The sequence below is a fragment of the Protobothrops mucrosquamatus genome, unplaced genomic scaffold, assembly GCF_001527695.2.
Source record: "Protobothrops mucrosquamatus isolate PMUCROS unplaced genomic scaffold, P.Mucros_1.0 scaffold_248, whole genome shotgun sequence".
NCBI lineage: Eukaryota > Metazoa > Chordata > Lepidosauria > Squamata > Viperidae > Protobothrops > Protobothrops mucrosquamatus.
In genome coordinates this window covers 95155-111591 of record NW_015386324.1, presented here as the reverse complement: position 1 = coordinate 111591, position 16437 = coordinate 95155, and the positions used below count along the sequence as shown (strand labels likewise).

Genomic DNA, 16437 nt, shown 5'->3' with positions numbered 1-16437 from the left:
CCCTCTCTGTGGGCACGCGTGCTGTCGCCCCAGTCCTAGGCCTTCAGCTGGGTTTTATAAAACCTTTTCGCTTTAGGCCTCTGCCGCCGTGTGCAAAAAAAAAAAAAGTTCAATCAGTCAATTTCAACTTCTCCCAGGAAAAAAAAGGTCTTGCAAAGTTGGAATTGATTGATTGAACTTTTTAGTCCCACCCAATCTGTCGTTACCACCACAGCCATGCCCACCCAATGGGCCACGCCCACCCGATTGGCCACACCCACGTGATTGGCCACACCCAGCCAATGGGCCACACCCACCCGGCACTCGACGATGCATAAGTGGGCTTTGGGTTGCAGTTTGGGCACTCAGTCTCTAAAAGGTTCGCCATCACTGATATAGGTATATAAAAACACACGTGTATTTGAATGCAACGTTGTGTCAAAATTTCAAAGCAATCGGTGAAGAACTTTCAGAGATTTAAGATTTTGAACAAACGAACATTTACATTTTTATTTATATAGATTAAATATCTTACTCTGTATTTCAGTTCTAAAGAGCTCACTTATGGGTAACTCAAATAAGACATCCACATGACATGAAGAAAGAGGTGGGGAGGGAAAATAAAAAAAGCCCAAACTATCCCATTTAGATATTACTCTTAAAGTTAAACTGTAATTCTTTAAAAGATCAGTCAAACTATGAGCAGGTAGCATATTGCAATGGAACATAAGTTTTAGTGGAGCAAATAAAAAAACTGTAGATCTGTTCTCACTTATTTGTCTTGGAGATGGCTGGGAGTATATGTCACTTCAACTAAAGGAGAGGAAGGCATATTGGAAATCTCATTGCATGCTCTTGCATATATCATTCTAATTGCACAATTATTTCGGTCTCTTTGAATATGCCCATGTTTGCTCAGAATTAAGCTTCACTGCATTCAGTGGGCTTATTATCAGATAATGGCCAAAGGACTATAACCTAAATTGCAAAAAGGCAGTGCTATTTAAAACTCTTTCATAAATAATTAAACCAATATTTCAGAAACATATTTTTGTGAAGAATATTTTCTGATGGCAAGATTTAGGCTTAATTTTTAAGATATTCTGTGATCAGAAAACTGCATTTCCCAGCAGTCAATATGTTATGCTGTGTACATATCAGGAATATCTCTTAGATAATTCCAGAATTCCTAAAATTGACTTGTTTTTTGTTTTATAGTATTCCTTTATTATCGTGTTCCTGAGCATCTGAGGGTTATGTGTATGACATCTTCATGCAACTTATATAAGTTGTATCATTTGAAGTCCTCATATAAATTCACAATTATATCCTGACACATGCAGTGTCATTTTTGTTTTTACCAGACATCAGTGACCATATCTGAATCTGATGATATATACATAAAAAACAAACACAACATATTGTAAACCACTAACTAAAAACAGATATTTTGTTTATCTGAGGGGTCCTTGGTGCTTTCTGAGCTTGGTTGTTTTCTTGCAGATGTTTCATTATCCAAATTAGGTAACATCATCAGCATTGGGTAATGAATCGTCTGCAAGAAAACAAGCAAGCTCAGAGAGCACCAAGGACGCCTCATATCAACCCTGAGCTACAAATATTTTTCCTTATTGGTATTTATTTATTTCACAAATCAAAACATTCACATCATGCCCCAACTTAAATGAGCCAAACTATACAATAACCCATGGGTGGGGGAAGGTGGCTGCCAAATTAATTTCCGGGGAGATACTGTTCCAGTGGGCAGGTGCATCAGAGAAGGCTTGTTTCCTGATCCTACAGCATACCACTTAAAAGAATAACAGAGTTGGAAGGGACTTTGGAGGTCTTCTAGTCCAACCTTGTGCTCAAGCAGGAGACTCTATACCAAGGGTCTTCAAACTTGGCCGCTTTAAGACTTGTGGACTTCAACTCCCAGAATTCCTCAGCTAGCCATGCTGGCTGAGGAATTCTGGGAGTTGAAGTCCACAAGTCTTAAAGCGGCCAAGTTTGGAGATCCCTGCCCTATACCATTTCAGACAAATGGTTGTCCAATCTCTTCTTAAAACCTCCGATCTTTGTAATACAGATTTAAAATAGCAAAACCAATAAGGTTTTTCTTGCTACTTTTCTTTTAGATTGCCATGCCTTCTTCTCTTCCAGTGGCTGAGCTTTATGTGATTATTATGATTACTATAAGAATCTGAGTTCAGCCCTTCCCTGCAGCCAAGAGACTCCTCATAGTTTGTGAGAAGATATACTGTGATATTGTACCTTTAGAACATTTACAGGTTTGCTACATGCTGTCAATTATCAGTAGTTTACAGTGGGAAGCTATCATAAGGATTACATAAATTTATTTAGATCAAACCAGATGTAGAAACTATCCCCTCTGAAAGGAAGATGAAGTTATTGTTGCACTGTATACTTGTACTTGCTTGTAAATAAATCCAATTAAACTCAGTGGAAGTAATTTGCAATCTATTGTGTCCTCAAGAGGAGATTTACTTGAGATTTTTCACAGATGTTTCCAAAAGTATTTTTTATGGTGGTAGGGAGACCTGAGGGAAAAGGACATTTTATCAGCAAAGTCCATGGTGTTGTAATTTATTTCTGAGCCATTAAACATTGCCAGGTTGGCAAAAACTAGATGAGCAAATGTTAAGAAGTCAAGTAAGGCCAGGACCTCAAAAAGAGAGGGACAACATGGGCAAAATTAAAGGAGAGAGATAGATAAAAGGGAATATACAGTGCAATTGGGAGACATAAAGTATGCATTAAAGAAACTGCTGCAAGGAAAAATAAAAGAAGTCTTTATGTCCCAATGGCACTCTACATGAAAACCTCTAGGTATTACATGAATTGATCTTCCAGATCTACATCACTGCTAAATGAAATATTAAGGCTATGTACTTTACAAACAAAACCTGCTAAAGCCAAAGAAACCATGTTACTATAACATATTGGGTGATGCCCTGTGGGATGTTATATGAACATGGTTTACATACTATGATAGACATCTATTTTGCCTTAACATATACATATAAAATAAAAAAGCATATTTACAGGAATGACATTGTTAATATTAATTCAACAGAGAACATTGGTGTATTCAGAAAAGAGGAAAACAAAATATAAATTAGGAGTTTTACAGTAGTCTCTAACAAAAACTACAAATAATTTTGAAACATGACTAATTTTGTAAAGGAAAAAACTGTGCAACTTGCTGCCAGTTTCATCTGATTGATAACCAGAGAAACGTTTGACTTAGAACCATCAAATTTGGGAAACAAATGAGACAAAGAACAAATTAGTGAATAGATTTTTTCCCCTCTATATTACTTAGTAGCTATCTTCTGTCCTTCAATTTATACTTTCGAAAGGGGGAGGGTGTCCCCAAATTGTATTAATTTATGTACAGATTTTAACAAAGTTTTGCAGTATTATTACATGTGAAAAATATAAAAAAATGCTCCAGAGAACATTTTCATGGAAGACAGCACAGACAATATGGGATCATGTAAACCGCTGGCCTAGAAAGCAGGAGACCATGAGTTCTAGTCCTGCCTTAAGCACAGAAACCAGCTGAGATGTCTTTGGGCCAATGACTGTCTCTTTGACCAACTCATCTCACAGCATTGTTGTTGTGGAGAAAATAGAAGGTGAGAATATTATGCAAAGTGTCCTACTAGTATAAATAAAAGCAAGATAGAAATCAAATAAATAGCTAAATAAATATCTGGTTCAACCAACCTCAGAGTTGATGTGGGGAATATTATATATTATATATATATAAATGTAGGATAAAAATCAAATAGCAGTAATAATATACCCTTTTTTAAAAAATTAAGTGTTGTATACCACTCAGAGTCACTTTCATGTGAAAGGAGCAGCTATACAAAAGTTATAAATAAATATTAATCACTGCTACAGAAAACAGGACAACCGTTAGACCATGGCAAACACTGCTGCCATCTAATGATGCTTTGGAGTTTTACAGCGCAGATTTGGAAGGCCTACTTGAACCTTTAGATACTTTGCAGTTCTCTTAAGTCAGAATGGATTGTGGGCAGATCCACATATTTTGGAGGGACTAAATTTGGAAAGGATGGCTTAGCTCTTTCTTCATGCAGTATTTCCACATTCAGAATAACAGAGTTGGAAGGGACCTTGGGGGTCTTTTAGTCCAACCCCTTGCTGAAGCAGGAAACCCTATACCAGCAGCCCCCAACATTTTGGGCACTAGGGTTCCATGGAGAAAGGTTTTTCTGTAGACTGGAGGGGGCATGGTTTTGCACGCTGCTTGCATCTTGCAGATGGGGCTTCGCTTGTTTGTGCAGCTTGATTGCTGGCATGCCGTGCGTGGATGGGGCCGGTCCACGGACTGGGGTTGAGCCCCCTGCCCTATACCATTTCAGAGAAAGGTTGTGCAATCTCTTCTTAAAAACCTCCAGTGTTGGAACACCCACATCTGGTGGCAAGTCGTCCCACTGATTAAGTATTCTGACTGCCAGGAAATTTCTCCTTATTTCTAGATTGGTTCTCTCCCTGATTAGTTTTCATCCATTGCTTCTTGTCTTGCCTCCAGGTGCTTTGGAGAATAAGCTGACAACCCCCCCCCCCCTTCTTTGTGGCAGCCCCTTAGATATTGTAACACTGCTATCATCTCATCCCTAGTCCTTCAGTTCTTCCCTTTCCAGATTCCTTTCTAGTTTCAGAAAGACTGAAATTCGAGAAAGGAAAGCCATTCCCGCCCACCAAAGGAAATCGATTAATAGCGATTATTTGATAGTGGGGAAAACTGCCAGCGGTTCCAAATAGGAGGAGACCCTGCTAGCCTATCGAATAATCTCATCCAAGGTTTCTAAGGTACAGCATTTTTTTTTAACTGGCATAAACTGATTGGTTAGAAGCGGAGTTAAGGTCCGAAACTAAAAAGGTCAAGGATAGTGGAGCCAGCCAATAGAAAACGGAAGCTAGGGGGCCAGGCAAGAACCCTGCGCCCTGATTGGCGTGACCGGGGAAGCGGTACCAATGAGGTACCTCGCTGGCGGCAAGTCTTGTTCGTAGGTTTGTGACGTGATCGGCCTTTTTTGCTCTGACGGTCACCGGGATAAGCTGCGCTGTCTTTCCCTCGAGGGGTTTTGGAAGTCCGGAGAAAGAGAGGCGGCTTTCGGAGGTACCGCGGAGGGATTGGGTGCCGGTTAGCGTCCGGTTTGGGATCTGGGGAGGTGAGAGGATGCTGACTTTCCTCAAAAGTCCATTTCCCGGGAGTTCCCGGTCTTCTGGATGGCGAGAAAAGAGAGGCTGGGAGTTCTGGGCAGAGCTTGTTCCTGTTGAGGGATCCTCCAAAGTCCTGCTCAGTTTTTGCCCTTGTTAGTGTTGTCGTTGCATCGCTTCCTCCCAAGCCCTCCTTGTTGAATTCGATGTCACTCTTCCCTTCCAGTTGTATTCTGATTGATTGATTGACTGATCGATCGGTCGTATGGAGTACGATCATATATTCTGAGCATGTCAAGAGTGTAGGTGCATACTATGGCTGTGACTAAACTAGAGGGAAGGGCGTCTGTTTTATTCAGCTGCAGTCGGTCTTGCTAAAATAAAAATATGCGCATAACAGCATCCTTCAGTCCTCCTCTGCATTGCTTGTGTCCTTGTCATTTTTAGCAAGAATCAAAGGTCTCCAGGAATCGGTCTGTCTGGAGATTTGGTTGCCCTCCATACACATCTGAGGATCTCTTAAACACAATAACGTTTACCGAAGAACAGGGGGTTTCACTGATTGGTTATATATGGCAATCTCTTCTTCAAAGGCAAGCGGTTCAGTGAGAGATGAACAATGTTTTTGAGAGCAATTTGATTAATTAGGTCTGAATAGAATAGAATAAAAACTTTATTGTCACTTTAAATGTACATTAATCGGCATACATTAAAATGTATGCATTCTTTTGTTCAGGTCTCAAAAAAAATACCATTACGCATATACCCACATACACACACACATATATGACACAGAAACATCACAGTCTAGTTTGAATGTATACATATACATGGTGAAAAAAATTCCTGCAAATTTGCAAGACGGATAGCATAAAGAACAAAGCTGTTACAGAATCTAGTAGTTCTGCTATAAATATTTTGTGTGTGTGTTTTACTATTAAAACAAACCTGGTGTCAACTTTTATTACAAAGCAAGCTAATTTAGGCTGTCTGAGGAAGTATGGAAAAGTTGGGATACATGCAAAAATGTATCTGTCTTGAAAATAGCCCACATTGAACTATATAGCAGTTAAACATCAGTGCAGGAAGTGTTTTATGATATTTTGTATTATGTCATAAAATGTTTTATAAATTGCAAGATGGATGGTGGCATAAGGAACAAAGCTGTTACAGAATCTAGTAGTTCTGCTATAAATATTTTGAAACCTCCTCTCAGAGGGGAGAAATAGAAACAGACCATGAAGTGGGTGTGTGGGGTCTCTAACAATGCTCTAAGCACATAGCACTTATAAGCAGTATCCTAAATAATGGAAAGCGAGCTTCCTATAATTTCTCAGCTGTCCTTACCACTTTTATCTGAGGTACTACTACCACCAAACCAAATATATGCACATTTTTGTCCCAGTAATACTACGTGTTAGACAGGCTTTTGAGGCTTTTTGAGATATTACACCAACATGTCAAAATATGCAAGGGAGATACATATCTTAAACAAATTTTCCATACTGTGTTCCAGTTCCCCAAGAAATAATAGTGTTTGTTTTGTTCCGCCACATATGTCCTATGCTGGGGCTGGGTTTTGAACTATAAAAATATCACTTCTTTTGCATGTTTTAAAAATCAACATCATTTGTTTCCTTTAGTATTGGAGGCAAATTGAATGTCTTGTATAACTATTTGGCACCAAGGTATGTCTATTAAAAGAGTTTAATTATTCAACCCTATTAATGGATATATCTTGGTGCCAAATAATTAAGGATTAACTATGAAAAGGAATTTTTAAAGCACCACTTTTAGTGGCTTTACTTTATATTGAAAAAACCTTTTCAAGTTTCCAGGTAAAGAGGATTAAAAACAGTATATATGCTTCATGAGTAACATAACTCAGTTTTGATTTTTTAAAGCAAGGGAAATTTGGGTTTTATAATGGAGGTTTTAACAATCATTCTCTCTTGTTTTCTGTTTTTAAAATGTGACCATGAAGTTGTGTGTGTGTGTGTGTGTGTGTGTGTATCAGATTTTATTAAAACAAACCTGGTGTCAACCTTATTACAAAGCAAGCTAATTTAGGTTGTTTGAGGAAGTGTTAAGGGCCAGATCTGTACAGTCCCATTACATTCATACTGATGCAACTTTGAATTATGCAATGTTAAACCTGGATCTCATTCAGATTTTATGTGATATTTTTCCTTGAAGTCTCTAGATGTCATATTTGAAGTGCAGTGGTACCCTGTGTTAATATTAACAACAGTACTTACTGATACATCCCGAACAACTAGAATAGTTATATAATCTCCTTGGAAGCTATTTAGCACTATCCAGAGATATGGAAAGACCGACAACTGTTGTGGTAAAGTCATTGCAAAGATAAGGAAACCAATGGAAATGGATGTTACTCTTGTACGTAGTCACCTTGTATTAACATATTACTAGAAGAATTGTAAATACATTTTTAGTTGGTCCAGAAATACTGCAAAAATACTGAATCTTTCCCAGTAGCCTCATAATTCAGATTTAGCTGGTTTGGAGAGTCATTTGGAATGTATCATTTAAAAAAAAATAGCATTCTTTCCATAGCAAATTATTTGGTTTTATGTTTAACTAGACAACTTGTGACTCACTGGGCCATCCTTTTAGGGATATTTCCTTACCAGATACCTCAATGCCTTCAATAGTGACAGAACTTCTAATGCACTGACTTCACTGGAAAGGTTGGGATACATTCAAACTGTATCTGTCTTGAAAATAGCCCACATTGAACTATATAGCAGTTAAACATCGGTGCAGGAAGTGTTTTATGACATTTTGTATTATGTCATAAAATGTTTTATAAATTTGCCAATTTTTGATTCATAGAAAGCATGGGATCCCAGATTTTGGATATGTTCTATAACAGTGATGGCGAACCTTTTAGAGACTGAGTGCCCAAACTGCAACCCAAAACCCACTTATGCATCGTTGAGTGCCGGGTGCGTGTGGCCCATTGGGTGGGTGTGGCTGCGGTGGTAACAGCAGACTGGGTGGGACTAAAAAGTTCAATCAATGAATTCCAACTTTGCAAGATCTTTTTTTTTCCCATGAGAAGTTGAAATTGACTGATTGAACCTTTCTTTTTTGCACATGGAGGCCTAAAGCAAAAAGGTTTTATAAAATCCAGCTGAAGGCCTAGGACTGGGGCGATGGCATGCGGCCCACAGAGAGGGCTCTGAGTGCCGCCTCTGGCACCCGTGCCATAGATTCGCCACCACTGTTCTATAAGTTAGCCCATTTGAAGTACCTTGGTTCAAAAACCATTGCTCTATGATGCACCATTTCGCCTGTTATAGGCCTGAGAGCTTTAGTAGTATATGGATAGATGTATCAAGGAAATAATCATGTATGAAGCAAAACATCATAAACAACTGGGTCTCACTGTGGATATCAGTTCCTTGTAAATGTTAAATATATGTACGTCCAAACTCTAATGTAGTACTATTGTCTGATCTTCCTTTTTCATCTATGAAGGGCTTCTTGCTCCACAGCAGTAATTCTGGAGAAGGGAAAGTTCGTAGAATGATTCTATCATGTTGCCCCTTTGCAGGTCTCTAGTGCCTGCCAAACAAGGATGCTTAACAGTGGATATATTTAGCTAATATTTGATCAGCTAATACACTTGTGACCTGTCAAGCATATTTGAACTGAACATGTAGATAAGAAACTAAAGTATTTCAGCAAAACAGGGTGATTTTCCTCTCTCTTGCAACACTTGGTGAGAAATTCCAAGGGTAGCTTTGTTTATTCAGAACGGATTTATGGTATGTTACTGATATTTTTCCTTAGAATGATACAAAAGATTAAAAGTACAGACAAATGGATATTTGTTCAAGGTAAATATGCTGACTAATGTGACATCTGTGGGAGAATTGTGAAACTTGGGATGCCTGAATATGGCTTTGTCTCCATATTCAGACAAAGTTTTCATACTGACTATGTTTGCATAATGTGCAAACATTGGGGTGGCCACCCATAGTGAAGTGAATAAGGAAGACGACTTGATGGAGATATATGTAGACTCCATTACCAAGGCAAGAAGGGCTAAAGCATTTTTTAAATCAGGAATGTTGAGATAATGTTCAGAAGTGGCTCAGTCACCTCCCTAATTCATTGAACAATAAGGAGCAGGAGGTACAGCACATCGGACTTGCAAGATTATATTGTTATAACTAATTATAGTAAATACAGTTTTAGCTTATTTGTTAAGTTGATATCCTTATCTGGTCTACCTAGTGCAGGGGTAGGCAACTTTGGCTCTTTTATGACTTGTGGACTTCAACTCCCAGAATTCCTGAGTCAGCCATGCTGGCTCAGGAATTCTGGGAGTTGAAGTCCACGAGTCATAAAAGAGCCAAAGTTGCCTACCCATGACCTAGTGAATAGTAATCCATATGTAGATCCCTCCCCTCTTCCTCGAGCCCGCTAATATTATACTGCCAAAATTCAATAGTACAATCAATTTTTTTATTGTACATTATTTTTTTTTGAGATTCAAGGTATCATAGCCTAATGCATGTATTTTGTTCTGTATATATTTCTATATTCACCACTCAGCTGAGGCCTAGAATATCAACTCTGTCATTCCAGTGACATAGCCATACTGCTTTGCTACACAGCCTCAAAAGACATGAAACTAATACTAAAGCATAGATCCAAATCAAAGCATGTTGCCCAGACTTGTGCTAAACCATGCTTTCTTTAATCTTAGATTGTTGAATAAACCATAATTAGTTAGGTTCACGCACATTGGTAAGCCAGGGGATTCTCAAATAGTAGATAGTAACCTTCAAGGAAAGTCATGAGCACTTGGGTGAGGGTTGCAAAACCTTTTTCAGAACTGATCAGGTTTGCTAAAGCAAAACAGGGAGTTCTGCAAAATTTTGTTCCTGTTTTGCCTGGGCAGAGAGCAAAACTGGGAATGAAATCTGTTATTTTAAATGTCCAGCTCTCCAAAAGGAAATGTTTTTTGAGTGACAGGAGAAAATTGAACTGTACTGATAAAAACAAACTTAAGTCAAGAAACTCTGATAAAAGTTACATATCTTCTAGTAGGTGGTATATTTCTTTTATTTTCCAATGTTAATTTTGATGAAGTAATTCATTTTATTTATGGGATGGGGATTGTACAATATTTTCTTTTTAGGGAATTGTAAAGTTTGAGAATACTCACTCTAAGCCAGGGGTTCCCAACCGGGGGGTGCTCGCGCACCCTGGAGGTGCGAGACGATATTCCAGAGGGTGCGAAAATTTGGGTTTTCAAAATTATAGTGTATAGGCATAATTCGTTGACGTTATTTCAAACTTTTGTAAGGAGTGCGAGAATATATCAGAAGCGTTCTAGGGGTGCAGGATTGAGAAAATGTTGGGAACCACTGCTCTAAGCCATAAAACATGGTGCTTAAATCCTGGAAAGGGGGGTCTAAAATAGGAGAAGCCAATGCCAAATAAATTATATTATAATTTAGTTACAATGTGTTAACCCAGTTCCTGTATTCTCTGCCTGGTCCTGCTCTCAATCAAGAGAAGTGAATTCCTGGTTTAGGATATACTTGCAACTATTGAAGGAATAATAAAGCTATTGTTTTACATTTTATTTCTATCAAATGTCATGTTGATTTTCTTTGCAATGTTTCTCCTTTCAGGCAACTTTGTTAATGTTTTTTAACCAGGATGAAATAAGAAAATATAATTAAAACTATATACAAGAGACAGACACTATATTTCCATAAGCAGCATACAGTAGTACTAGCAAACTGTATAGGTTATGAGGTATTAAGAGATACTTGTCTTGGCACCTAAACACTCTCTGCCCCACATTTTCCCTTTTTATTTTAAAAATAATGTAAATTTTTTTTAAAATAAAATTATTACATAAATGGTATTGTACCACCCAGCAAAGCAAAACAATATCCTCTAGGTTAACCATTATATGCAAAGATTACATGGACTCCACACAGGCTTATAAGAGCTAGTTGTAGCTAGTTGCAGCAGTTCTCATTTGTTTGGGGGAAAAGAACCCAAAACACACTGAGTAGCAAGGAACTTCCTCATGGTAGTTGAGGAAGGTGCAGACAGACATCTCTTCCAGTAAACTAGCTATATCAGTTTCCCTATGACAGTCATTTCATCAGAATCACAATACCTTTTCAAAATTTCAAATGTCCCAATAAGCCAAAAAAAAAAAAAGAGAAGGAGAGAGAGAGAGAGAGAGAGAGAGAGAGAGAGAGAGACCGACCTATGTTTGCTTTCAGAGCTAAGCAGAAGATTTTACTTCATATATAAGGTATTGCTCCACTTCCTGAAATGCTGCCAGTGTTATTTTGAGGAAGGAAAAAAATAACCCTGTTTTTATGAAATTGTAGGCAATTAAGCAGGGTTTATTTGTCTATGAGTATTTGTCTCTTGTCAATTATCTCTCTCTGTTGGGGCAGTCATATGATTAGGGTTGTAGAGCAATTACAATGAATTGCTCTTTAAAGACTGCTTGGAAGAAAACTTGCCACACAGTTTAGCAAACTGGAAAAATGCTCTTAATAGCTTGCATCCAAAATCTTTGAAACAAAATAAGCAGACCTGGTTTTGATTCTCACCCGTTTTCTTTCAACTGTTGTGAAATGCCAAATGAAAGCGTGTTAGGAATGCCCCTTTTCAGTTTAGAAGTTTCACCATGCTTTTAAATAACCAATGCTTTGGCTGAACATAGAAAATAGTTGTCTGTGTTCAGTTAGTTAGTCCTCGTGTTACAACCATTCATTCAGTGACCATTCAGAAATACAACAGGTCTGCAAAGTTGCGGCCATCACAGTAAGGTGCAATCATGTGATTGTCACTTGCGACTTCCACTGCTGGCTTTGCTTGAAGAATGTCAATGGGAAAACTTGCTGGGAAGGTCACAAGTCATTCCTGGAAGTTGCTCCTGCCACCTTTTCTCCTGAGGAGCCCTGCTTCCATAGAAACCCATGACCCACCTGCGGCCCCCACCAGCACACCCACTATTCAGTAGTGCTTGCCCATGGCACTCACCCACCTTCCTGCAGCTCTTGCCTGGCTCTTCGGTGACTTGAGGGCCTCTCATAATGACCTGTGTGGTCTCTGGGTTACAATGGCAACTGAGACTGTTGGGATTGCCATTGCTAAGTGATACGGTCCCAGGATGTCACATTTTATGAGTGCATGGCTTACCAAAAGAAACCACAATCCAAACTGCTGTTGTAACCTGGGGACTACCTATACAACCAATGGGAAACCAGATAGATATTTGATCTGATCTACCAGTTTATATTTTGAATTTCCACCTTGAATAGATGTGTCTTATTCTTTCTCTTTAACATGTCGTTGGCGATATTTTTCCATTGGCCTGTTGTTGTAGGTACATTTGTACATTTGAACTTTATCCTGCTATTCCAGTAGTTTTTCTTATGCAGATAGTCCTCGACTTGCCACAGTTCTTTTAGTGACCGTTTGAAGTTACAAGGGTACGGATAAAAGTGACACTTATGACCGTTGCAGCATTCCCAGGGTCACGTGATCAAAATTCGGCTGCTTGGCAACTGACCCATATTTATGGCGGTTGCAGTGTCCCTGGATCATGTGGTCCCCTTTTGCGACCCTTCTGACAAGCAAAGTCAATGGGGGAAGCCAGATTCAGTTAACAACTGGGTTACTAACTTAACAACTATAGTGATTCAGTTAAGAACTGGGGCAAGAATGATCATAAAATAAGGCAAAACTCACTTAACAACTATCTAACCTAACAGTGGAAATTTTCGGCTCAATTGTGGTCGTAAGTCAAGGACTACCTGTAATCTCTGTAATTAACCTATGAATCCTTCAGGTTTCTGTAATTTGGTGCCTCTGGGTTTATAGACTTGGAGTTATTTATATTGAAGACCAAGACATCTGACAAACACATTGGAGAAATTGATCTAAGTAAATTACCAGTTCTTCCAACTCTATCTCATTGGAAGTAACTTTCAAAATTGTTCTTCTATCTTTGTTTTACGTGTTGATTTCAAACTTCAGAAGTGGTATGTATCGTAGATTGAGGCATATCATAACAGATCAATGGCGCATATTAAGGTTTTTAATGTGTACAGCTAATTTGGTGTAGCTTTGTCACTAATGTAAAACAATAGAATAGGAAGGGGCTGCCTAGATCCATTATTCTATCATTCATTTTAAAGCATGTTTATCGATCCTCATCCTTCTGACCTTTTCATACACAAACATACTTGCTAGCAAGTAGCCAATCCTTGGGAGCAACACACCTGCCTGTAATTTATTAGAAAGAGATTGAGAATGTTTGTTCATTTGTGTCAGAAGCATCACAGTTAAAATAAGGCATGCTATATGACATAAAAATTAAGATATAAAATACAAGATTAAAATAGGTACACATTAAACGGATGTTGCCTAGAAACTAGCAACATTAATTGCATTCTGTCGTGCTGTCATGAGGTCCTGAAGTGTACACTGATCAGGACACAAAGGGCAGGTATAAATATGTTTTGTTGTCTGCATGTCACCACAATCGCAAAGAACCAAAGCCACCGGATAGCCCCGTTTGTTCAGAGTGTCTCTGGTTTGTTCAGAGTGTCTCTTGTAAAGAATGAAAGTTTAGGGCTGAATCTTTGTTGTTCCTCATTGTCCAGTTTATTTATAGAGCAATTTTCCTAATTCAGCATGCTCCAGTGGACACTTGCAGTTAATTCTGTGATTTACTCCAAAATATCTGAAGGGTGGGAGACTGGGGAAGGCTGCTTTAGACATTTTTCAACTGTCTTGGAAAGATTTTAACAGTGTCCTTAAGATTTAGATTGCTTGAACAATATTAAAATGCTTCAAAAATGTTAATAAGCTGGTCAGACTCCTGAATCCATTGACTATTATTTGTGGAACTTAATGTTAAGTGTTTTTTTTAAAATATAATTTTTCTGATAAAACTGTGGCTCCCTACAGGTTTCTTAACGTTTTCCTTTGGTTTCAGATTACAACTGTACTACAATCATGCTTTCTAAACTGGCCCATCCACAATGCTTGGCGGTTCTGCGTCAGGGTATCCGTACTTCAGCAAGTTCGGCTACATCGGTTGCAACAAAGAAAACAATCCAAGGCCCACCATCCTCAGACTACATATTTGAGCGTGAAGCTAAATATGGTGCACATAATTATCACCCACTCCCTGTGGCACTTGAAAAAGGAAAAGGTACATCTTTTTAATTGATGTGATTTGTTTAGGCGTTACTGATTTAGAGAATATTGGATTATATTGGTCTTAATCTTTCACTTTCCATCCCCATAGTATCAGGTGCTCACCCACTAAAATACTGGTATTCAGGGAGACTGTTTAGGAAGAGTAGGGCTCTGTAACTGCTGTTTCTCCTCTCCTCATGTGTCCTCCGAAGAAGGAGAGAACTTACTGTGGGATCAGTCCTCTTTTTTTTTTTTGCTAGCAGATCTAGCAATAGCAATAACACTTAGACATATACCACTTCATAGTGCACTAAAATACTGGTATTCAGGGAGACTGTTTAGGAAGAGTAGGGCTCTGTAGCTGCTGTTTCTCCTCTCCCCATGTGTCCTCCAAAGACACATCTTTTTTTTTTGCTAGCAGATCTAGCAATAGCAATAACACTTAGACATATACCACTTCATAGTGCTTTTACAGCACTCTCTAAGTGGTTAAAGTGTCAGCATACAGAGTCAACAATCTGGGTTTTCATTTTACCGACCTCAGAAGGATGGAAGGCTGACCCAGCCTCGAACTGGTCAGGATCGAACTGCTGGCAGTTGGCAGAATTAGCCTGCAATACTGCATTCTAACCACTGCGCCACCACGGCTCTTGATCTATGAAGAATGAGACAAAATAAGTTCATGTGTGATAGGAGAGAGCAAGGGAGCAAGGGAATGCACTGGCAGGGATATTTGTCAAGAAGACTGACCTCTTTTATTTATTCTTATGACTAGAAGTATGATGAGCAGTTTGACAGTATCAAGTTTGGAACCGTTCTGCTCATCAGTTGCCTCATATTAGTAGCTTATTTATGCATATGGATGAGTGATAGACTGGCTGTACTCTGCCCCAAAGATTCCTGATCCAGGTATTACAATCAGAATATTGGCCGACATTTAATCAGCTATTTGTGTGTGTGTGTCATGTGAGAGAAACCTGTGTCTATAGCTGGATGAATGTACAGCACACATTTTCCTAATTTTACTGAAGGCCTGTTCCAGATATTTGCATGAATATCCAAATTTCTCTTTACGCTGTAAGCTCATTGCTTACACATTACACATTGCTGGGCTGGTGCCCCTGACAAATGTTCCTAATAGATCTTAGGGGGGAGAAAATGTAAATTCAAAACTGAATTTACCTGGAGCCCTGGCATATTTCTTACCCAGTTACTTGTATGATGTTGTTGGTCATATTACCTGGAATTGTGGCCATTATAGCCCCATTTATTTAGAGAGCATTAGACTGGGGAAAATTGAGGTATATGTGTATGCCAAGGAAGTTGGCTGTACAGTTAATCCTTGCTTAGCAACCACTTATGTGACCATTCAACGTTACAAGGGTGCTGAATAAGGAGACTTACAATCATAGTTGTGACTACCACAGTGTCTCCACAGTGATTTGATCATGATTAGGCAACCCTTGTGCTAACCCACCAGCATGTTATTGCTATGGTTGTAGTGTCCTGCGGTCACATGATCATCATTTGCTTCACTGCTGGTTTCTGACAAGTACAGTAAAGCAGGGTCCCCAACTCCCAGTCTGTGGACAACACCAATCCACAGCATGCCAGAAACTGGTCCGCACAAATAAGCGAAGCCCCATCCACGGGATGCAGGCAGCACATGAAACCACGCCCCCTCTGGTCCACGGAAAAACATCTCTCCACAGAACTGGTCCCTGGTACCCAAAAGATTGGGGGCCACTGCAGTAAAGGCAGTGGGGAAGCTGACAGGAACTCACAGTCATATGATGTTCTTAATGACCACATGCATTTTAATTTAATTTAATTTAATAATTTAATTTATATACCGCCCTTCTCCCGTAGGACTCAGGGCGGTGCACAGCATATTAAAACAGATACAAACAAAATACATCAAAAAACAAAAAAACCCCATAAAACCAAATTAAAAGCCAAATATTGGAAGCTGTGTGTCAATTAAAATTTTCTTAAAATCATCCCTACCTAAAA

The 16437-nt window shown here is 38.9% G+C and overlaps 1 protein-coding gene across 2 annotated transcripts in view; it reads left to right on the top strand.

Annotated features, from left to right (window-relative positions):
• Positions 1–5066: 5066 nt before the first annotated feature.
• Positions 5067–16437, top strand: part of OAT (ornithine aminotransferase) — a 24679-nt gene continuing 13308 nt past the window's right edge. Inside the window, exons 1-2 of one of the 2 annotated variants that reach the window (XM_015830682.1) lie at positions 5067–5158; positions 14219–14437. In XM_015830682.1, coding sequence (XP_015686168.1) covers positions 14239–14437 — 199 coding nt within the window. In that variant the 5' untranslated portion in view covers positions 5067–5158; positions 14219–14238. Of the gene's footprint in view, positions 5159–5193; positions 5211–14218; positions 14438–16437 lie in introns of those variants that run through there. The other variant, XM_015830688.1, reaches the window with a different exon arrangement.